Source organism: Rana temporaria, chromosome 2, assembly GCF_905171775.1.
Source record: "Rana temporaria chromosome 2, aRanTem1.1, whole genome shotgun sequence".
Classification (NCBI taxonomy): Eukaryota; Metazoa; Chordata; class Amphibia; order Anura; family Ranidae; genus Rana; species Rana temporaria.
The window spans coordinates 150136032-150160884 of record NC_053490.1 but is presented as its reverse complement, the minus strand read 5'-3'; the positions used below and the strand labels follow the sequence as shown (position 1 = coordinate 150160884).

At 45.2% G+C, this 24853-nt stretch overlaps 1 protein-coding gene across 1 annotated transcript in view; it reads left to right on the top strand.

Moving 5' to 3' along the window:
* The window catches only part of CNMD (chondromodulin), a 106504-nt gene that overhangs the window by 18390 nt on the left and 63261 nt on the right, over nucleotides 1–24853 (top strand). Inside the window, exon 3 of the mRNA XM_040341331.1 lies at nucleotides 5821–5961. Within this exon, the coding sequence (XP_040197265.1) occupies nucleotides 5821–5961 (141 nt within the window). The remainder of the gene's footprint in view (nucleotides 1–5820; nucleotides 5962–24853) is intronic.

Sequence of the window (24853 nt, the reverse complement as noted above, 5' to 3'; positions counted from 1 at the left end):
GACTTTATTACCCAGCCTGCATCTCACCTTGCCCTTTCTGTGTCGTTCCAGCTTCCAGGAAAGACTCTGCTAACACCTGCCATTATTGACTCCGGGGCCTGTAGCTGTTTCATGGACTCATCTTTTGCTGCTAAACACCAAATTCCTCTCCTTCCCAAGACCCATGGACTTTCTGTTCATTTGGCTGATGGGTCTGCTATCAAATCAGGCCCTGTAGTTCTAGAGACTGCTCCGATACTTGCCGTTATCTCCAGTTCCCACCATGAACTTTTACGTATGGACATAATCTCCTCCCCAATATTTCCTGTAATCCTTGGCATGCCCTGGCTACAAGTCCACAACCCTGCCATCAACTGGGCCACAGGGGAGGTTACCTTTTCTTCACAGTACTGCCAGCAATTCTGTGGGCCCCAAGATCCTCATGGGCCATCTACCTTACTATGCCTGGAATCTGAAGCCGAAATACGCCAGTCTATTCCCGAAGCCTACCATGATTTTCTGGACGTATTCAGTAAACAAAGGGCAGAGGCTCTACCACCCCATCGAGCCTACGACTGTCCTATTGAGCTGCTTCCTGGGGCCGAAATCCCTTTTGGTAGGATTTTCCCCTTGACAGAGGTAGAACAAGGGGCATTGAAGGAATACATAGATGAAAACCTAAAGAAGGGGTTTATTCGCCCGTCCACATCTCCAGCAGGCGCAGGCATCTTCTTTGTCGAGAAAAAGGACCATACCCTTCGACCTTGTGTCGACTACAGGGAATTAAACAAAATCACTGTGAAGAACCGTTATCCTCTTCCCCTGGTGCCAGAGTTATTCCAGAGACTGGGGGCCGCCACGGTTTTCACCAAACTTGACCTCCGTGGCGCCTATAATCTAGTCCGCATCAGGGATGGGGACGAGTGGAAGACGGCCTTCCGTTCTCGATTCGGGCACTTTGAGTACTTGGTGATGCCCTTCGGATTGTGCAACGCACCTGCTACTTTTCAGTATTTTATCAACGACGTCCTCCGAGACTTTTTGGACTTATTTGTTATCGTCTACCTGGACGATATTCTAATCTTTTCTTCTTCCCTTGAATTCCACCGCAGGCATGTCAGAAGCGTACTGGGCCGTCTTCGTCAACATGGTTTATACGCAAAAGCTGAAAAGTGCGAATTTGAACAGGAAAGTATACCATTTCTGGGGTTAATCATCTCCAGTGAAGGCATCAAGATGGACCCCCAGAAGATTTCTGCAATCCTGGACTGGCCAGTCCCAGCAGACAAAAAGGGAATCCAACGTTTCGTTGGTTTCGCCAACTTCTACCGCAAGTTTATCAAAGGCTTCTCGGCCATCATTGCACCAATCACCCAATTGACCAAACAGGGAACCCGCTTCCATTGGTCCCCTGAGGCCCAAGGAGCCTTTGAGGCCCTTAAGGAACTCTTTACCTCTGCTCCTGTTTTGGGACACCCAGATTCCTCTCTACCATTTGTTCTTGAGGTAGACGCATCTGAAATTGCCGTAGGAGCAATACTTTCCCAAAGACAAGGAACCAAGGCCCAACTTCATCCAGTAGCCTTTTTCTCACGTAAACTCTCAACAGCAGAGAAGAACTATGATGTAGGGGATCGGGAATTATTGGCAATAAAATCTGCACTGGAAGAGTGGCGCTACCTGCTGGAAGGGGCTGCCCATCCAATTCTAATATTTACCGACCACAAGAACCTGGAATATCTGAGGTCTGCAAAGCGGTTGAGGCCACGCCAAGCCAGATGGGCGCTCTTTTTCTCCAGATTTTCCTTCCATGTCACGTATCGGCCAGGTTCCAAAAATACTAAACCCGATGCCCTGTCCCGGATGTTTCACAAGTCAAAAGAAATTGCTACCCCGGATACCATCCTTGCCCCTGGCAACTTTCTTCTTCTTCAAGAAAATCTGCTTTCCCGAATTAAGCAAGCCTCCACAGGGCAGACACCTCCTTCTGAATCAGGACTGCAGTTCAAGGATGGGGTATTTTGGCACGAAGACAAGATCTACACTCCCGAAAGCCTACGAGTATCTGTCTTGGAACTTTGCCATGACCATGCATTAGCCGGGCATTTTGGCGTAACCAAAACCACCGATTTGGTACAGCGTACCTTTTGGTGGCCTCAGTTACGGGTAGATTGTAAGAAGTATGTTGAATCCTGCACTACTTGTATCAGAAACAAGACCCATAGAACCAAGGCTTGGGGTCTTCTAAAGCCCTTGTCTGTCCCAGATAGACCATGGAGAATGTTATCCATAGACTTTATCGTTGAATTACCTCCGGCAGAAGATCATACCACTATCTTCGTGGTAGTTGATCGTCTGTCAAAGATGGCACATTTTATTCCAATGAAAGGCACTCCCTCAGCTTCTGAAACAGCGCAGGCATTCATTAAGGAAATCATCAGACTCCATGGGGTACCAGCTAACATCGTCTCAGATCGGGGGGTGCAATTTACCTCCCGATTCTGGAGGTCCCTCTGTAAGGCCCTGGACATTGAACTGTCCTTTTCCTCCGCTTATCATCCCCAGACCAATGGGCAAACTGAGAGGACGAATCAGACTCTCGAACAGTATCTACGCTGCTTTTCCTCTTTTGCACAAGATGATTGGATTTCTCTGCTTCCATTGGCCGAATTCGCCTACAATAACTCCATCCACTCCGCTACCAAACAAACCCCCTTTTTCGCAAATTTTGGCTTCCATCCCTCATTTCTGCCCAATTCACTTCCTGAATGTACAGTACCAGCGGTCCAGGAGAAAATTAATTTCTTCTCTACCAATAACCAGTTTTTGCAGGAAACTATGACCAAGACTCAGGAACACAACAAAACAACCTTTGACAGGAAGAGACGAGGTGAATTAATATTGTCTCCTGGTGACCTGGTGTGGTTATCCACAACGAATTTGAGGATGGCATGTCCTTCGAAGAAGCTGGGTCCCAAATTTTTAGGGCCATTTCCGGTTAGGAGGAGAATCAACGAAGTAGCCTACGAATTAGAACTCCCAGATTCATTAAGGGTCCATCCTGTATTTCACGTATCGCTGTTAAAACCTTCTATTCCCAACCCTTTTCCAAATCGGAGTACTTCCCCCCCTGATCCTGTCATTGTAGATGGAGAAGAGGAATTCGAAGTGGAGGCTATCCTGGACTACAGAAGGAGAAGGAACCAGAATCAGTTTTTGATCAAATGGAAGGGGTACGGACCTGAAGAAAATTCGTGGGAGCCCGAGAGGAACATCCACGCTAAGAGTCTGGTACGTTCCTTTAAGAGATCTCACCCTGAGAAGTTTGCCAGACTGGGCATCCGGAGGCTGCCCCTTGGGGGGGGGCAATGTCATGAAGATCCTGCCAGAAACAGGCGACTTAGATTTTGCGGTTCCCGATCGCGGCTGCGATCACGCATGCGTGTGCATGCACGGGTGCACACGCCTATTGGAGCCAGGCGGGGTATTTAAGCCGGCCCCTCACACACCATCCCTGCTGTCTGCTCTACAGCGTTGAGTACCTGAAACCTGATCTGAGACTTACCTGTGAAAGACCCCGGCTTACCTGTGACTATTCCAGCCATCCGCCTGCACCTGATCCTTGGCCTGTTCTGACTACCCTTCTGCCTGCACCTCTGTACCTCGCTGTCCGCCCCGATATCTGACCCGGCTTGTCTGACCTTCTGTGTTGATCCAGTCAGCTCCAGTCTGCTGAACGATTCCAGTTTGTCCTAGTTCCAGTCCAGCTGAACGATTCCAGTTTGTCCTAGTTCCAGTCCAGCTGAACGATTCCAGTTTGTCCTAGTTCCAGTCCAGCTGAACGATTCCAGTTTGTCCTAGTTCCAGTCCAGTTGCTGAGCTGATCCGGTCTGCTAAGCTGATCCAGTCCATTGGACCTTTCCTGTCTGCTAAGCTGATCCAGTCTATTGGACCTATCCTCTCTGCTGAGCTGATCCAGTTCCAGTATTCCAGTTCCTGCAAGGAAGCTTCTACTAGACTGACCCACTGCCTCTTCCTGTTGATCCTGCCAGGCACCCGTGCCCCTCCTTCCTCCTGTGCCTTCTGTTATCCTATCAGGGGGCCACGAGTGGGAGCTGTAAGGGAGGCCGACCTCTGCAATTCGGGCTCATCACCATCAGGTACGTGACAAGAGGTGACTGGACCCTGAGGAAGATTGTGGAGAAGGACCGATTCCAGACCTTGGGGGACCTGCAGAAGCAGTGGACTGAGTCTGGAGTAGAAACATCCAGAGCCACCGTGTACAGGCGTGTGCAGGAAATGGGCTACAGGTGCCGCATTCCCCAGGTCAAGCCACTTTGGGCTACAGAGAAGCAACACTGGACTGTTGCTCAGTGGTCCAAAGTACTTTTTTCGGATGAAAGCTAATTTTGCATGTCATTCGGTAATCAAGGTGCCAGAGTCTGGAGGAAGACTGGGGAGAGGGAAATGCCAAAATGCCTGAAGTCCAGTGTCAAGTACCCACAGTCAGTGATGGTCTGGGGTGCCATGTCAGCTGCTGGTGTTGGTCCACTGTGTTTTATCAAGGGCAGGGTGAATGCAGCTAGCTATCAGGAGATTTTGGAGCACTTCAGGCTTCCATCTGCTGAAAAGCTTTATGGAGATGAAGATTTCATTTTTCGGCACAACCTGGCACCTGCTCACAGTGCCAAAACCACTGGTAAATGATTTACTGACCATGGTATTACTGTGCTCAATTGGCCTGCCAGCTCTCCTGACCTGAACCCCATAGAGAATCTGTGGGATATTGGGAAGAGAAAGTTGAGAGACGCAAGACCCAACACTCTGGATGAGCTTAAGGCCCCTACCGAAGCATCCTGGGCCTCCATAACACCTCAGCAGTGCCACAGGCTGATTGCCTCCATGCCACGCCGCATTAAAGCAGTCATTTCTGCAAAAGGATTCCCGACCAAGTATTGAGTGCATAACTGAACAGAATTATTTAAAGGTTGACTTTTTTTTTAATTAAAAACACTTTTCTTTTATTGGTCGGATGAAATATGCTAATTTTTTGAGATAGGAATTTGGGGTTTTCATGAGCTGTATGCCAAAATCATCAATATTAAAACAATAAAAAGGCTTGAACTACTTCAGCTGTGTGTAATGAATCTAAAATATATGAAAGTCTAATGTTTATCAGTACATTACAGAAAATAATGAACTTTATCACAATATGCTAATTTTTTGAGAACCCCCTGTATATATATATATATATTGCTACACAAGCCATATTGTAATTGCATGCTATTAAAAATGACCTTACCTAGTTAATCTAATTTTCTGTAGAATCCAATGCAATATGGAAACCTGAAAGCATTCCATACACCATTGGTGTACCCCCAGAAATGTAATTTCCTACTTGTGTGATTGGCTTACTAATTTTCCCAAAAGTCTGCCCTAAGATACAAGTCAGATTTTAGGTATCCCCTGCAATAGAGATACTCCTAAAGGTTTAATCATTTCTAAAGGGATGCAGACCCTGCATTTTCCTCATTAGAGCCCTGTGAGTACATCAGCTGATCAATAATGAAAAAGTCACTCCCGTTCGGATTCTCTCTGCAGACAACAAATAGCTTTTTATTCAGAGCAGAAATAGGTAGGGATCTGCTACAAAAGTTTGATCAAATCCTTGCAATGTACATTGATCACCCAGACGGGGGTTGTTTTCTTCTCAACAAAAGTGGAGTCACTCTTTAAAGCAGCATACTCAAACCAAGGTGTATATTTAGGTATAGACATTTTTGAGGTTTGTCAGTGTAAATTATAATCTTTAAAACATGATTGTTTTGATCTCTTGTTCAGGTTTACAATGTCCACTACACCATGAGCATCAATGGCAAAATACAAGAAGGTTCAATGGAAATTGATGCTGGGAACAATCTTGAAACATTCAAGACCGGCTCTGGTAGTGATGAAGCCATTGAAGTGCATGACTTCCAGATTGTAAGTATAGAGTACTTGTGTGTTGGTGTCTTTGGGTCAGAACTGTCTGTAGGCACATTGTACAGGTACTAGAAATGTGTCTACATCAGCCATTTTAGGACCCCTTTCACACTGGGTCGGATTTCAGGCAATGTAGTGCTGGAAATCGCCTCTGCTAAGTGCCTGAAATCTGCCTCCCATTCATTCCAGGGTGACTTTTCACACTCGGGCGGTGCCCTTGTGGGACAGTCCAAAAAGTCCTGCAAGCAGCATCTTTGGGGTGGGTTGGGAGTGCTGTATTTAGCATTCCCAAAACGTCATGCTCATTGGAATGAATGGGCAGCGCTTTTAAAGCACATAAAATACATTTTTAAAGCGCAGCATAATGGGTCTTTTTTTAACCCTTTTTGGGGGTTAAAAGTGCCCCGCTAGTGGCCGAAAAGGGCTGCTTAAACAGCGCTGCTAAAATGAGCAGGTGCTTTCAGTGTGAAAGCATTCTTAAGCCTAGAGTTTCGAAACAATTAAAGCCAACTGGAAGTCCAAATACTGTACCTGACAACTTTTACATATACTCAGCCATGGTAATGATTATTAAAGTCATGTTTGTTGTAATCGTCTGTGTAATGATCAGGCAAACCCCCTTTAAAGTAGGTAGAGAAGGAAAGGGTGGGCAGGATAAGCAGTGCTTACATGTCATTCCCTGTCACGTTGACAACACTGATTGACTACCCACTCACATACTTAGGTAATCCAAGTGGCTATAACTGCAGTAATGTCACCCTCTTAAAGGAGATGGCAATTCAACTGGTCAATTGGCAGAATCAACAGGTAATAAACTATGTTACAAGGGGTACTGTGAGAAATATAAATGGTATTTTACTAATGAAAGACTACTGTATATTTTCTCTGGACCATAGTTCCACTTCGAACAATACTAAAGCTAGCCATACACATTTACATCTCTCAAGCTGTCAGAATGCCTAAACAGTGACTGCATCTGATTGGATGTAATCCGTGGGTTAAACCAACATTTTTTCACCCAGTTCCTTTGATAAAAGTTACTTGAAAAATCACATTTTGTCCAGTGGGGTGGTACTGAGAGGCCCACCTACGGCTCTAATTTCATCAAGAATCAGCTGAATTGGACAAAATTTGACCCATCTATGGTTAGTGACACTCCAGCCCAAACTTGGTTTTGGATAAAGAGTGGGAGGGTTAGATCATTTGCTGTGCTTTAGTTGCTGCCTATGGCCTTATGAGGAGAGATTTCCTCTTACTTCCTTCCATAGTGATATCCAAAACATACAGTTGCAATAAAAAGTATGTGAACCCCTTTGGAATGATATGGATTTCTGCCCAAATTGGTCAAAAAATGTGATCTGATCTTCATCAAAGTCACAACAATAGACAATCACAGTCTGCTTAAACTAATAAGACACAAAAAAAAATGTTACTATGTTTTTATTGAGCACACCATGTAAACATTCACAGTGTAGGTGGAAAAAATATGTGAACCCTTGGATTTAATAACTGGTTGAACCTCCTTTGGCAGCAATTGCTTCGAACAAACGTTTCCTGTAGTTGCAGATCAGACGTACACAACGGTCAGGAGTAATTCTTGACCATTCCTCTTTACAGAACTGTTTCAGTTCAGCAATATTCTTGGGATGTCTGGTGTGAATCGCTTTCTTGAGGTCATGCCACAGCATCTCAATCGAGTTGAGGTCAGGACTCTGACTGGGCCACTCCAGAAGGCGTATTTTCTTCTGTTTAAGCCATTCTGTTGTTGATTTATTTCTATGCTTTGGGTCGTTGTCCTATTGCAACACCCATCTTCTGTTGAGCTTTAGCTGGTGGACAGATGGCCTTAAGTTCTCCTGCAAAATGTCTTGATAAACTTGGGAATTCATTTTTCCTTCGATGATAGAAATCCGTCTAGGCCCTGACGCAGCAAATCAGACCCAAACCATGATGCCCCCACCACCATACTTCACAGTTGGGACGAGGTTTTGATGTTCGAGTTCTGTGCCTCTGTGGTATCCTCCCATGAAATCCATTATGGTTTAGTGTTTTACGTATTGTAGATTCGCTAACAGGGATGTTAGCATATGCCAGAGACTTTTGTAAGTCTTTAGCTGACACTCTAGGATTCTTCTTCACCTCATTGGGAAGTCTGCGCAGTGCTCTTTCAGTCATCTTTACAGGACGGCCACTCCTAGGGAGAGTAGCAGCAGTGCTGAACTTTCTCCATTTATAGACAATTTGTCTTACTGTGGACTGACGAACCGCAAGGATTTTGGAGATACTTTTATAACCCTTTCCCGCTTTATGCAAGTCAACAATTCTTAATCGTAGGTCTTCTGAGAGCTCTTTTGCGCGAGGCATCATTCACATCAGGCAATGCTTCTTGTGAAAAGCAAACCCAGAACTGGTGTGTGTTTTTTATAGGGCAGGGAAGCTGTAACCAACACCTCCAATCTCATCTCATTGATTGGACTCCAGTTGGCTGACACCTTACTCCAATTAGCTCTTGGAGATGTCATACTTTTTCCACCTGCACTGTGAATGTTTACATGGTGTGTTCAATAAAAACATGGTAGCATTTAATTATTTGTGTGTTATTAGTTTAAGCAGACTGTGATTGTCTATTGTTGTGACTTAGCTGAAGATCAGATCACATTTTATGACCATGCAGAAATCCATATAATTCCATAAGGTTCACATACTTTTTATTGCAACTGTAGTAGATGTGAACTGAACTGTGAAGTTCTTTTAGAGACTCCTCCATCTGTATATTTGAGCTCCATCATTTAACATTTATAGTCTGTGCACTGGTGAAATCCATCCAGTTAGAAATCTCAATAAATTAGGATGCAGCCAGCCTTTTCTTCTACCTGCGTAGGAAATGTTAAACTAGTAAAGTAACATAACTAACATCAGCTGTCTGAAAATGCCTTGTAGTTTGTAGGATCTGTCATTCTCTCACATCTCAGAGTGCTCCGAAAGCAGTTATGCAAATACTGACTTTCCCAAAATTGCCTGTAGGCTCTGTGTCTATTTCCACTATGAAGAATCAGAGATAGTATGGAGGGGACTGTAAGCTCTGAATGCATAAGAGAAAGTATGGGCTGACAGCAACCCACTACACAATTTACATTGCCATGTTATTGTTTTCCACAGGGTCATTGCATATAGTAATCTAAGGCAGCAAGTGAAATTGGTAATTGAACTGTCAGAAAATCCTTCCTACTATCATACCTTTACATTTACCATGTAACCCACTGCAGCCCTAATTCTTGAAGCTTCCCACATGTCGCATGGGTTTGTTTACTCCTGAAGCCTTCCTGAATGCTGACTGGTAGCTGTGAGGAGCTTCAGAGATCTGACACTTTGATGGTTTTCAGTATCAGAGAAACACTGCAGAACTTTCAGTGGGTGTGTTTAGGAATATCTGCATCGCAAGCAGGTTTTCTCAAAATAATTTCCCAAACAACCTACCAAAGGCACTGATGTGGACTGGTATATTGCAGCAATGCAATCATAAATGAACCACAGTGGGTATAGAAAAGAATCACCCCCTTTATACTAGTCACATTTTGTTGCTGTGCAGCTTGAAATGAAGGCAGACACAGTTTGTTTTATCCAGCTGTCTTTACCCAGTGCAACTTTATAACATCCCAGTGAAAGATAAAACACCAACATGCCAGAAAAACAGTCACTGAGTTTGAAAAAGGTACACTCCCTCCTAAAAATGACTTGTAAACACTTAATCAGGTGTAGCCAATCAACTTCTCAATGGCACGCAAAGCCATTTGACTTTCAACTATGATCAACTGTGGTCATTTTGATTAGTTCAGCATGAAAAGAGCTTTCCTGGAGCATTTCAGTCCCTGAGAGTGCAACTGAAGCAAACAATCATCTATGGGTTGTTAAGGCACTGTCATCGGGATCTCCAGGATAAAGTTGTGGACAGGCACAAGTCAGGAGATGGATACAAAAAAACATTGCAAAGGCTTTATCAATGCCTAGAAGCACAGTGAAGTATATTATTGAGAAGTGGAAGGCATTTGGTACAACACAGATTCTCTCTAGATCAGGACGTCACTCCAAACTGGCAGGAAAAAAACAAGGCTTTTCCCGACGTGATTCGTCTCCAGCCTGACTTGCATACACACGTTCATGCAAAAAAAGTCAGACCAAAGCGAGGTAACGTACAACAAGTACAACGGGACTATAAAGGGGAAGTTCCTTTCAAATGGTGCCACCCTTTGGGCTGCATACTTGATTCTGAGCATGCACGTTTTTTTCATCTCGGAAAAGCATACGCACGACCGTTTTTCGTGACGAGAAAAAAACTGACGGGAAACGCGACGAGAAAAAAGAGAGCTGGTTTCAATTTTTTTGTGGCCATTTTTTTCATCGAGAAAACTGCTAGGGTGCATACACATGACCGGTTTTCATGACCAATATAAAAAATGGCAATTTTCTCGTTGTGAAAAGCAGTCGTGTGTACAAGGCATTATAGTTTTCAGTAGAACACTGGTGCAGTAATCACTGCACTTGGAGACTGAAAGTCTGTACCTTTTATATGGACACAAAAAGTTTGCAGGAGCCTGGCATTGCACCCATGATCCACCAATTGCAGGTGTATTGCTTTAAAGGCATGGAAAGAAAAATAAATGCAATTTTTTTGTTCCTGCAAACATATGTGCCTTTACTTTCTTGTTTCCTTTTTTTTTTTGCAAGAGGTGGACTAACCCTTTAAAAATGCTTGAAATGTAACAGCATGGAACATCTAAAGGGGCTGTTTGTTGCTCCTTAGTTAAGTCTTTTAAGAAACCCCTTCTGAGGAATTTACATTTCCAGAGTGATTTTTGTCAGGGTCTGAACTTTCCAGTTGTTTGTTCCAAATATAGTGCTTTGTAGCTATAAATATTAATAACTCAGCATGGGCCATCAGGATATTGGGATATTACAGCATGTGACATTTTGTGTATGTGCAGATGCCTGATTTTCTATGAGCCTAAGGAGCATATATGCCACTTGAATAAGGCAGGACATGTGATTTGTGCAACGTTATGTCAGAGCTTGGGGTGACTTGCTGGGCAGATTAAGAATATATTACTTCTACATGTAGCTTTATTATTAAATCATGTATCCTCTTCTTTCTGTGCCGGTTTTCAGTTTGCTATGGGATGGTGAAATATTACATTAGCTTTTTAACTCTATGCTGTCTTTTATGATAATTTATCTGTAGGAAGCCTTGGCTTTATCTGAAACTGAGACAATAAATATGAATATGACATTTGTTAATTCTTTTCAGAAAGGGAAGAATTCCAACTTCACTGCAGTAATGGCATATTTACATTGATCAATAATCTAGCCATTTAAGAATGTGTTCAATAAGCTCTAGTAGAAGGTTTTATAGGGATGTATGTTCCGGGGTTGCTATCTTAATTTCCGGTCATATTTCTTTACAGTAAACTGATTTTATTGCTTGATTTATGGCCACGGACGTAGAGTATCACCAAGACAAATAGAGTTGATTTTGGGGCCCATCTTGTTGGGGCGCATTGATAAATTTAGTGCCCACCAAGCGTAACACATTCAAAGCTAATTGACAGCTGCTGCTACATATGTTTTATTTTATTATCCAGGACTTTCTGCTCACGGTTACCATAGAGAGCAATTGGCGAGAGCTTTATGGCAAACCCTTGCACACAGTTCGAGTAGAAGGCTGGAGATATATGCATTTAGACCTGGCATCTAAAAATAAAGTCTGTACTCATTCCAGCCAAAGTAGACTGACATCAGCCATTAAAAGTGTCCACATCACTTTTAGTAGCATTAAAAAAAAAAATTTTTACATCTCTAAATGCCCATTAGTGTTAGCCTATGTGTCCATGCACACATAGGCATTTACAGGCAGAAAAAAAAAATCAACTGCCAATGTGGTCAGGAGCAGCGGTGGCAGAAAACATGCTTGATTTGCCTAAAAGCACATAAACATGCTTTAACGCTAAGTGCTAAATTATAAATTATTAAATTGTTATTCTGGCCAATTAAATTAATTATTGCCCAACAGCTGGATGAGCCTAAATACGTCTAAACATGGTTAAACACCTTTCCAAAAATGCAGCTTTCCAAAACGCTGCTGTTTGCCAGGAGAAAGGCATTCAGGAGAGCTGGGCAACCGCCCAGTGTGTGTGGGGTTGTATCTGTATTCCATACCAGTTGAAGACTGGCATGAGAATATCTGTGCAATCAACCGAGTAGTGCAGACACATTCTTTATTCGCTTTAAGCAATCTCTAAACCCATGATATTCTAATGTGCAACCTTAGGTAGGACACTTGTACTTGGCCTTAATATTTCCTACTCTCCTTACTCATAAGTGAGGATGTCGGAGACACTGCTGGACAGATGTACAGCTAAGCAAACGGGGCAAGTTTTGGCTTTCTAGTTTGAAGTGATAAATTCTGGTTTGAATGTATATATAAAAATGTGAAGGGTGTACTCGCTATACTGTGTGTGTGTGTGTATATATATATATAGATAGATTGATAGATAGATAGATAGATAGATAGATAGATAGATAGATAGATAGATAGATAGATAAACATATATATTCTTAAAGTGTTTGTTACCCCAACACTTCATACTTCTGATATGTGCCCGCTGTACGATGTACTTGTGTGAGAAAGTATCCTGTTCTCATTATATTGCTTTCTTTGTGTAAAATCCCTGGTGTTCCTCACAGTTCCTCTGCTTTTCTATTAAACACTGACCACACTAAGCAGGGGAGCACACTTTGGTCAATTCTCTAGCTATGCTGGGAACTCAGTGTGCTCTCCTCCAATGATTAGACTTGACCTGACATGCCCCCCCCCCCCCCCCCGCACAGCTTCTCACTGAGAAGTTCAGTGTAATGCTGCTTCTCTTCCCCCTAGCCCTTATGCAGTTGAGAACAGAGGGAATGTGATCACTAAAAAAAAAGTGAAAAATATATTTTTATAATGTATTTTTATGCCTATACAAAAATGTTTTGCCTTTCATTTCTATTTTAAACAGAATGGGTTGTTTTACAAGGTGATCATTTACAATCATGGGCGTCCGCTCCATAGGGCAAGGGAGGGCGCTTGCCCTCCCCCTAGAAACCAGTGCCATGATCCTCGGGGAGAAAAACAGCGGGCAGGAAGCAAGGCAGCGGCACAGCGAATCCAATTAGAGCCGCTCTCTCTTCTAGCTCCAGCTGACAGAGAGGGGGAGGGGGCGATCGGGAGAGATATACAGTACAGCCAGCCCACGGCTCTCCTCTCCCTGTCACATCACCGCTGCCAAATTCTGTGGTAAATAGAGCAGCGGCACTGTGACAGGGAGAAGAGAGCCGCTGGCTGGCTGTACTGACTGTATATCTCCCCCGATCACCCCCGAAAGCTAGAAGAGAGAGAGCGGCTCTAATTGGATTCGCCGTGCCGCCGCCTTGCTTCCTACTTTCCTCGCCATGATTGGCCACAGCAGAGGGCCAATCAGAAGATTCTGGGGACTGGGGGCATCATGGGAAATGTAGTCCCTTAACAGTGGCGGCCCCAGTGTGTCCACAGACACCATGCTAAAGCCACCAGCATGCAAGCACTCTGCTGGGGGGGTTACAAGAGGAAAAAAGAGAATACTGTGCTCATGCTGGGGAAAGCCAGAGAGAGAGAGAGACACGGTGTGCCTGCACAACTAGAGAGCCACGCTGTACCCGCACCAACCAGAGAGCCACGCTGTACCCGCACCAACCAGAGAGCCACGCTGTACCCGCACCAACCAGAGAGCCACGCTGTACCCGTACCAACCAGAGAGCCACGCTGTACCTGCACCAACCAGAGAGCCACGCTGTACCCACACCAACCAGAGAGCCACACTGTACCCGCACCAACCAGAGCGCCACGCTGTACCCGCACCAATCAGAGAGCCACGCTGTACCCGCACCAATCAGAGAGCCACGCTGTACCCGCACCAATCAGAGAGCCACGCTGTACCCGCACCAACCAGAGAGGGAGTCACGCTGTTCCCGCACCACCAGAGAGAGGGCCCAGCTGTACCCACACTACCAGAGAGGGAGCCCGCACAACCAGAGAAGGAGAAAGATTGAGCCGCTGCCAGGGTACAGACATGCTCCACTACTGACTAGAGTCACCCCAGGCAACCCAGAGTGAGCGAACGTCCAGCCAGAGGGATCACTGTTGCGGTTTCACCAGGTCTGGTAAGAGGGCCTGTTGGCCATTATCCATTACTGTTCCTAGGGACTGAGCCATTAGGAAGTGTCTAACCTGATATCCTCCCATCTATGCTGGGGAAAATTATTGCAGAAAATGACACCAAATGCTGGGAGTTTTTAGTGTGGAAACTGACACCAGTGCTGAGGGTCATTATTGTTATGTACACTGGTACAGATGCTGAAGTTTTTATTCTAGAAATCTGCACCGATGTGGGGGGTTTGCTACTGAAACCAATGCTGGCGATTTTTATTGCGGAAACTGACAGGCCTGTGTCCTCTGCAGTGTGCACCTAAAGCTACGTGATGTGTGTACTGCCCATGTCCTCTGCAGTGTGCACCTAAAGCTACGGGGTGTGTGTACTGTCTGTGTCTGTGCTATTTTTCTCAATGATTTTCATCCATATTGCAGGGACCAGACATTACATTAAAGCCGCAAGCAGTTTTAAATTACTTTTTTCTTATAGTAATCTCATTTTGTGCAGGGACAGTTCTAAACACGTGCCACTTCACAGGCATACTATAGACACCCAGCATGTACGATATTTAACCACTTCCCGCCTGGTCAATAGGAGATTTATGTCTGGGAAGTGGTTCTGAAATCCTGACTGGACGTCTATGGACGTCCTGCAGGATTTCATGCCACGCGCGCCCGTGGGGGCGCGCAGCACGACGATCGGTGATGCAGGGTGTCAGTCTGACACCCTGCATCTCTGATCTCTGTAAAGAGCCTCCGGCGGAGGCTCTTTACCACGTGATCAGCCATGTCCAATCACGGCTAATCACGATGTAAACAGGAAGAGCCGTTGATGGCTCTTCCTCACTCGCATCTGACAGATGCGAGTAGAGGAGAGCCGATCGGCGGCTCTCCTGACAGGGGGGGTTCGCGCTGATTGTTTATCAGCGCAGCCCCCCCTTTGGATCACCACACTGGACCACCAGGGAAGCCCACACTGGACCACCAGGGAAGGGCAAAAAAAAAAGGGGGCAATAAAAAAAACAAAAAGTCAGTGAAAAAAAAAAGATGCCAATCAGTGTCCACAAATGGGCACTGACTGGCAACATGGATACATCAGTGCCGTCCCACAGTGTCCATCAGTGCCACCCCACAGTGCCCATCCATGCCCAGTGCCCACCTATCAGTGCCCATCTGTGCCACCCATAAGTACCCTTCAGTACCACCCATAAGTGCCTGGTATGGAAGTGGTTAAAGGAATTTTTCTTTTTTTTTTTCACTTTAAGCATCATTAAAATCACTGCTCCAGAAAAAACAACAGTTTTTTCCATTGACACATGTTTCCTGGAGCAAGACCGGGTTCTCAAACCCGTTTTACGACAATAACTTGCATATTAGGCTTTAAAATGAGCACTTTGAATTCGAACGTTCCAGTCCCATAGACGTCAATGGGGTTCTAAATGTTCGCGCGAACGGTCGGTCCGTTCAAAGGTTCTGGTGCCAAACGAACGGGGGGGGGTGTTCGGCTCATCCCTACTCTTGAACAACTGTAGGGCTTTAGTTTGGAGACCCCTGTTCTAAACAAACATAAGTAAGGGGTAAAGGAGAGTTTCATGAAGGACATTACAAGGAGGCAGAAAAACACAGTTATACCTTGTACACGCAGTCAGACTTTTAACCATGCAAAAGTCTGCCGTGAGTCAGTCGGAAGTCAGACAGAAAGATAGAGAACAGGTTCTCTTTCTAAGGTCCGTTGGACTTCCGAGAAAAAAAATCAGATGGAGGCTACACACGGACGGACTTTCGTCCAAAAATATTACGTTTCCGGTACATACTTACTACGTTCTGCCCATGATTCCAAATCTAGTGGCCATTGGTGCAAAATGTGCTGTGATCGCAGCAAAATGCGACCTTAAATATCATGTGAAGCCTGTCCCCCAAAAAGGAGCAGGAGCTTTAGACAACATAAATGCATAGGGCAGCCCATTGAAGTAAATGGGCTGCCCTATGCATGACACGCAGAATCGCATGAAAATAACTCACATAAAACTGCCAGCGGGAACACGAGTTCTAGCTATGCAAAGCATTAATGGGGTCCAAGGATATTGTTTAGTGTCACTATAAAGAAAAAATAGTTTAGTATGGAGTTACACTCTAATTTAACAAGTGCATTTGCTTCTTGGACTATGACAAAACCTTTGTGAATAAAAAATAAAAAATTCCATTACTTGAACAGTTGTTCCAACGTCTGTTGTATTCTGCTGATGGCGGGTAGCTGGACATGTCCCTTTGCATGTTTTTCAACTAGCTGCTCCTTTCCAGGGACGTGCAGGATTTCAGCGCTGGCTATGTTCACCTCTGAACATATGTTTCAATCGATGTTGTCACCTATTTATTATAAGTGTCAGAAGAGGTATGTCATATAAGTGGTTTCAGCGCCTTCTCGGCAATATGGTGGCAAGCTCTGAATGTGTTAATGGACTGATACACCCTGAAAGAACTTGGGTAGAGTACAAGATAACAAACTGATAATTCACTTGTATCAGCCATGAGGGAGGGCCTACAGCTTCTGTGTGATTTATGAGCCCCGGGATTAAACTTCCACTTCAATTACACATCACAAACAAGATGCACTTGGAGCTATATTTGTGAGATGTCAGCTAAAATGGAATTATATTTTTCTGATGACAACCAGGAGCACTCAGCATCCCATTTTTGCTTCTGTTGCTGTTTATCAAGTGTGAATATAAAATCCAGTTTCTACTTGTGTTGTTTAGGCTACAGGATATGCCCTTATGGGTATAGCAAATGCGAGAGGAAGCGCGGCATAAATATGGGATTACCTAGCAGCACATCATTGTAATGTACAGCTTTTTAAATAGGACTCTCACCATCCTTTGCTGGGCTGTCACTTCAATGTGCAAGATGAGAGCCATCTGAAGAAATGACAGTTATAATTCTGGAGTCTCATTTTTCTTCATTCCGGTCACACAAGCAATATAGACACCGTAATAATAAGCCACCGAGCTGATAATTCTGTGGCAGAGTAAATGGCCTATTTTGACTCATTTACAGAAAAGTGACATTCCAGATTGTACCCTTGCTCCATTAGGCCCTGGCAAAAGCAGTGTTATTGGTTTCTATATTTAGTATAGAAGGTTAGAACATGGCTGGAAGCCGTACTTAGAATTGCCCCCCGTGGCCCCCCAAATTCTCCTCAGTATAAAGGGGGATGGATAGCTGCTATGACATCTTTTAACTCCTGAGGCATATGTTCCAATGTTCCGTCTCCACACGCGGTTTCAGCACTTATGAAAGGTAATACTTTTAAAACTGTCAGTCTCTTACTACATTGCATAGGCCTGAAATAATAGGAATTACTGGTTTATGTTTCACCAATGTTTTAGAAGTATAGTTGCATGAATGATTCTATAGAGTTCAAATGTTATGACGTACAGCAGTGGTCATCAACCCTGTCCTCAGGGCTAAGGATGAGCTCCGGCGTGTTCGCATAGAACACGTGCCGAGCCCGCCAGGAAGTCGGCACCCGCGCTGCGCTAATCACAGCCAGGCAGACATTTCCCGATCTCTGCAGCCGAGCATCGGACAATGTCTGCCTGGCTGTGATTAGCGCAGCGCGGGTGCCGACTTCCTGGCGGGCTCTGCACGTGTTTTATGCTAACACGCCGGAGCTCATCCTTACTCAGGGCCCACTAACAGGCCAGATTTGCAAGATAACTGAAACACATGCCAGGTGATATCATTTGCTGCTCAGTGATTGCAGTAGTCTAGTCTGCATCTCCCCAAGGTAATACATAAATAAGTAATACCTGGCCTGTTAGGCTGCTTTCACATTGGGCAGCGGAGGTGCGGTGACGGTATAGCCGTCGTATTTACCGCGATATTCGGGCGCTAGCGGTGAGGTTTTAACCCCCGCTAGCGGACGAAAAAGGGTTAATACCACCAGCAATGCGGTATTACTGCGGTTTCCCATAGATTTCAATGGGAAGGCGCGGTATAGGAGCGGTAAACACCCCGCTCCTATACTGCTCCAAAGATGCGGCTAGCACGACTTTTGGAGCGGTCCTGCTACCGCACCGCTTCAGTGTGAAAGCCTTCGGGCTTTCACATTGAAGCCTGCAGGGCATGATTTTTTCATGCGGCATAGCAGCACTGTTTTTAGCGCTGTACCGCATGAAAAACGCCTCAATGTGAAAGGGGTCTTAGTGGGCCCTGTGGACAGGGTTGATGACCACTGACGTACAGCACGGTTCTTGTAAATCAGCATAAACTTCAGCAACAGACACAGATCAATTAAGTGTATTCAGTGTGTTGTTCAATGTATAGGGCCTCGTTCACAGGGCAGTTACTAAAGCATAGGCCTGTGGAAAGCCATGTTTACCCGCAAGGATGTCAGATTGGGAACCGCATCTGTGCAGCCACTGCCTCCCAATTGACATCAATAAAATTGCCTGCATGGGGAAGCACGGATGACACAAAGGTAAGCAGGGCAACAACTTCACATCAGGATATAGAAATTTTACAAAATTACCTGAACAAAAGCGGGCAGACAAATGGCAAATGAGGTTTAATGTGGAGAAATGTAAAGTAATGCACTTGGGGACAAAAAACATAAGTGCAAACTACTCACTAGGGGGAGAACCTCTGAGGGAATCAAGGATGGAGAAAGATCTGGGGGTCCTAGTAGATGACAGATTGAGCAATAGCATGCAGTGTCAAGCTGCAGCTACCAAAGCCGACAGAATATTAGCATGCATAAAAAAAGGGATATACTCCAGGGATAAAACGATAATGCTACCAATTTATAAAACTCTGGTTAGACCACATCTGGGGCATTCTGTCCTGTTCTGGTCACCAGCCCTCAGAAGGGATGTGCTGGAGCTGGAGAGACTCTAAAGAAGGGCAACAAAACCAATAAGGGGACTGGAGGACCTCAATTATGAGGAACGACTGCAAACACTAATAGCTAGATTCAGGTAGGGGCGCGCAACTTTAAGGCGGCGTAGCGTATCGTATTTACGCTACGCCGCCTTAAGTCAGAGAGGCAAGTACTGTATTCACAAAGTACTTGCCTCCTAACTTGCGGTGGCGTAGCGTAAATGCGGCGGGCGCAAGCGCGCCTAATTCAAAATAGGCTGAAGGGGCGTGTTTTATGATAATTTGGTTTGACCTGACGTGATTGACGTTTTTTTGGAATGGCGCATGCGCCGTCCGCCTACATTTCCCAGTGTGCATTGCGGCTAATTTTCGAATTTCGACGCGGGAACGGCGGCCATACTTTAACATTACTCTTCCAACTATTTGATGGAATATCTTTAGGCCTGATAATGCCTGGTAGGTATCACATGGGTAGGTACAGAGCATGATGGGACTGTGAGGCCTATATAGGTCCGATGCAAGGCGCGCATCCGTCATTTCAGCGAGAAGGACCGGCGTGTCAACATCGGGAGAAGAAGAGAAGTGAAGAACATGACGTCACAGCACGGAAGAAGAACTCACAGCACGGAAGAAGACGTACAGCACGGAAGAAGGGACCGGACTGCGAGACGAAGAACCGGGGTGCGACGAGTCAACAGCGGAGAGCGGCGAACATAGAAGGAGACCCCCCGGATAGCGGAGAAGACCCGTCGGGATAGCGGAAGAAGAAGAGCCCCGCCGAAGACGCCGGAGGAAACCCGCCGGGGGGGTGGGGGCTTTTTTAAAAGCCAGCCCCCCCCCCCCCCGGCGGTGGAAGAGAACCAGACGGCGGCCCCCACCCACCCGAAGACGTCAAAGAAGAAGCTCCCCCTGGTAAAAGAGCTAATAAAGAAGACAGGGGGCGGCCTCCGGAGCAGACTAATAAAATATTTTAATACACTGTGTGGTTTATTTGTGTTTTTACCACTTTTCTTGCAGGTGAATGGGTAGGGGTACGATGTATCCCATACTCATTCACTTAGGGTGGGGGGCCGGTATCTGGGGGCCCCCTTATTAAAGGGGGCTCCCAGATTCCGATAAGCCTCCCGCCCGCATACCCCGACAACCAACGGCCGAGAAGGGGCCCTGTCCTCATCAACATGGGGACAGGGTGCTCTGAGGTGGGGGGGCCGCAGTGCGCCCCCCATGTTGAGGGCATGCAGCCTGGTACGGCTCAGGAGGGGGGGGGGGCGCTCGCTCGTCCCCACTCCCTTCCTGGCTGGCCGGGTAGCGTGCTTTGGATACGGGTCTGGTATGGATTGTAGGGGGACCCCCTACGCCGTTTTTTTCGGCGTAGGGGGGCTCTCCTTACAACCCATAACAGACCTAAGGGCCCGGTATGCTCCTGAGGGGGGGACCCATGCCGGATTTTTATTTAAAATCCGGCGGGGTCTTCCCCCTCAGGATTCATAACAAACGCCGCACACGTGTAGAATTGGCGGGAATCCAAGTCGGATCTCCCGTCGCTTCTATGACGCGCTTGCTGGGATGTGCTGTCACTATTCCAGTGAGTGCGAGATGTCGGCGAGATCTCGGCACCATGTCGCCGAGTATCAGCGCGACGCTGTCGTGCTAAAAGCACAATATCACAAACACCTACTGTAACATACAGGGATATGGTAAATACGTATAGACACTGACAGAAGTACACCAACACAGGTTGAACTGGATGCACTATTGTGTTTTTTTTCAGCCAATAAAATACATTTACGTTTTTGGTTGTAACATGACAAAATTTCAAGGGGTATGAATACTTTTTCAAGGCACTATAGATCGTGTATGGCCTAACCTGCAGGATTGTTCGAAATTTAATGATTTGCAGTCAGATCAATAAAGCGATTATTTGTGAATGGCTGCTAAGGGCTGTTGCAGGTTGCATATCAGTATTGATTTTTGTATTGCCTTGGTAAAGCAGAATTAAACTCAAAAACAAAAATGTAATATATTGCAATTTACCAAAACTTAGATGTGGAGGCTGCATTAGTTTTCGTTCTCCCCTTTATTTTCACTGGTGATCCAGCCATTAAGTCTGTTATTTTTCAATTTACTTTAACAGACCAAGCTGTCTAGCAGAAGTAACAGAGGGTTGAGACAAACCATTTAAGACTACATTCATACAGGTATTTTTTCCAGATGCAAATGGCGGCAGCAGCAGCGATCCACTGATTCCTGCTGGTAATTTTTACACCAGTGAGCAGCTATTTGTACCTGTATGCACAGCCAGTGAATACCTGAGTTGATCGCTATTGGACACACTTTGTTGAAGAAAACCTTTCTTTATGGGGACTGTCTTCTCATTATTTGAATGCTAGTTACCTGGCTGTTGCACTTCAGAATATTAAAGAGTAACTCCACTTTTGTTGAGAATAAAACGATCCCCGCTGGGTGATTAAAAGCGGAGGTCCACCCTTAAAAAAAAATAGCTACAAAAAAATTGAAGTTTTTTTTTTTTATACTTACCAGAAGTGGCTGTTACTAGGCAGATCTCATAATCTGCCACTTCCTTGTCCGCGGTGGTCTTCTTTCTTCTCCTCCTTGCACTGCCTCCTGGGAAATAGGGAGCAGTGTCTTCTGGGACCTTGTGTGTATGCGCAGTAGGGAATCGGGCAGCGAAGCCGCAACGCTTCACTTCCTAAATTCCCTCACGAGGATGGCGGTGGGGCATCCGAGACCCGAGCGATTGCTCGGCTTTGGCTGCCGACATCGCGGGCAACCCCCTTTTTTTTTTTTAAGCTGGACCTCTGCTTTAATGTAGATTTTATTTGTAAATACAAACCACAACACGTGTCTCATTAACTTTGTTTAACGGTCTCAGAAAATTTTGACAGGTTTTTGGTCAAGTTGTTCCCATTTAAAGTGGAACTAAAGGGAGGAGACTCACCTTCCCAACGTTCCATCATTGGCACCAACATATTCTCCTGTGTACTGGGTTTCCGCCATCATCATTGGCCAGTGGAAGAGGACGTCATTCCTCTGCATGCGCAGGAGCTAGTCATCCCTGCACACAGGATCGGTTGCTTTGGACTCGCCAGAATCTATAGGGGTTATTTACGAAAGGCAAATCCACTTTGCACTACAAGTGCAGACTACAAGTGCAAAGTGCTCTTGAAATTGCACTGAAAGTGTACTTGGAAGTGCAGTCGCTGTAAATCTGAGGGGTAGATCTGTAACGAGGGGAAGCTCTGCTGATTTCATCATCCAATCATGTGCAAGCTAAAATGCTGTTTATTTTCCTTGCATGTCCCTTTTAGATCTACAGCGACTGCACTTTCAAGTGCACTTTCTGTGCAATTTCAAGTGTACTTTGCACTTGTTGTTTGCACTTGTAGTGCAAAGTGAATTTGCTTTTCGTAAATAACCCCCCTTGTAACTTAGCTGCAGACCTGGTGAAGAAGAGCACATTGCATTGATTTTAACAAACGTTGTTTCCAATTCTGACTTTGTTGCTGTGAAGAAATATCTGTTTGCTTCAGCAGACTGATCACATACTGTTCATTCTGAATGGGAGTGACCTTTTCATTCATAATTAGCTGATGCACTTGTTGTGTACTAATGAGGAAGCTTGCTGTGTCAGCATTCTTTTACAAGTGATTAACCCTTTGGGAGCACCTCACCAAAAATGAAAATGTTACTACAAATGATGCATATAATCTGACTTGTATTAGAGAAGACCTCTGGGAAAATGATTGAGCCAATCACACAAGCAGGAAATTACATTTCTGGGGGTGGGAGTGTTCTGTACACAATTGATTGCCATATTTCAGTGATTAAAGTGATTAAAGTAATTAATACTAGCATTCAATTACAATTCAATTTTCTCAAGAAAGTGGAGTTACTCTCTACATTTTGAATATCAAAAAAGTATGCAGATATGGACTTCTGACTTTTTTCTCTGATTCTTCTGATCTACATAGCTGTTTCAGGTCAATGAATCAGGAATTATTGAAGTCAGTGAGTGGACATAATAGCCAGGCAACTAGCATCTACAGAAATAGGTCAGCAATAACAGACCCTTTACAGCACAGCCAAGCAGGACGTTAGCAATTATGTCTGTCCTCCTTCCTTATACAGTATAGTTACAAACTTTACACACATACAATAGTTCATAGTTTAAACATTATTAGTGTGTATTGATAAACTAGTGTTTAGTTGGTAGGAGCATGGTAAAACAGAGCCAGGTTTTCATCATTAGGCTGCATTCACACCTGAGAAGAGTGAATTTTAGGCATTTTTGCAAGCGTATAGGAGCGTTTTTGTTGTACCCAACTTTCCGTAGGAGAAGGGAGAAGACCAGTTCTTGCAGGCTAACAAGCACCTGAAATATGTGTGAAAAACGCTCTAAAGTGTTTACAGACATCCCAGAGGGACAGAGCTGGTTTGTTGCCCCCAGCCTAGAGAGAGAGACCGCTCCAATGCCCCACAGACTGAGAGAGAGAGACTGCTCCATTGCCTTGGGACTAAGGGAGACCTCTCAACTGCCCACAGACTGAGAGAGAGACTTCTCCATTGCCCCCAGACTGAAAGAGAGAGACTTCTCCATTGCCCCCCAGACTGAGAGAGTGAGACTGCTTTATTGACCCAGACTGAGAGAGAGAGACTGCTCCATTGCCCCCAGACTGAGAGAGAGAGACTGCTACATTGCCCCCAGACTGAGAGAGCGAGACTGCTCCATTGCCCCCAAACAGAGAGAGAGAGAGAGAGACTGCTACATTGCCCCCAGACTGAGAGAGAGACTACTCCATTGCCCCAAACAGAGAGAGAGACTGCTACATTGCCCCCAGACTGAGAGAGAGACTACTCCATTGCCCCCATTCAAGAGGGTAAGAGACTGCTCTATTGCTCCAGCCCAGAGAGAGAGTGAGACTGCACCATTGCCCCAAGACTGAGAGAGAGAAAGAGACTGCTCCATTGCCCCCAGACTGAGAGAGAGAGACTGCTCTATTGCCCCCAGACTGAGAGAGAGACTGCTCCATTGCCCCCAGACAGAGAGAGACAGACTGCTCCATTGCCCCCAGACTGAGAGAGAGATACCGCTACATTGCCCCCAGCCAAGAGAGGGGGAGACTACTCCTGGCAGTGGTTTCAATCCATGAATTCCATGTTGTCAAAAATGCCCAAGTCTGCCTCAGAAGTAGCTCATGTAGCTTTGTTTTGCATCAGGTGTTGAGCCATAGATGCCTGAACATTCCTTTCATTTGTGAACAGCCACAGTTTCATCACATGGGATTTTGTTTGTTTTCAAACATTAAAGTGTTACTAAACCCTCAACTGTAAAATCAGTCTGTATATGCAGTAAAGCATGCTTGTTATACTCACTGTGGAACCTTAGGGGTTAATCCTCTGCATTGTGTAAAAAGGCTGTTTGATCTTGTATGCACAGATCCTCCCCTCCTGCACTGTCCCCCTGGACAAGTGTGGATAAGACAGAGCCTTTAGAGTCAAGCTGCACATGCTCAGTTTGGTGTGTATTGCTAGAGAGGTTTTTTTTTTTCTTGGCAAAGCACATGTGATCATCACAGGGCCAATCAGCACTGTCCAGACATGTCCAGACAGAGAGTCAGGAGCCCTTCGGCCTCATAAGACAGCTCAGTGCAGTATGAAAACTTCTCCTACAAGCTATACCAGGAACTGATAGAAATCACAAGACTGCTATATACTAAGTACTGATGAGAAAGGGTATTTAGCAGTTCATATTTACTAAAATAATTGCATTTCCAT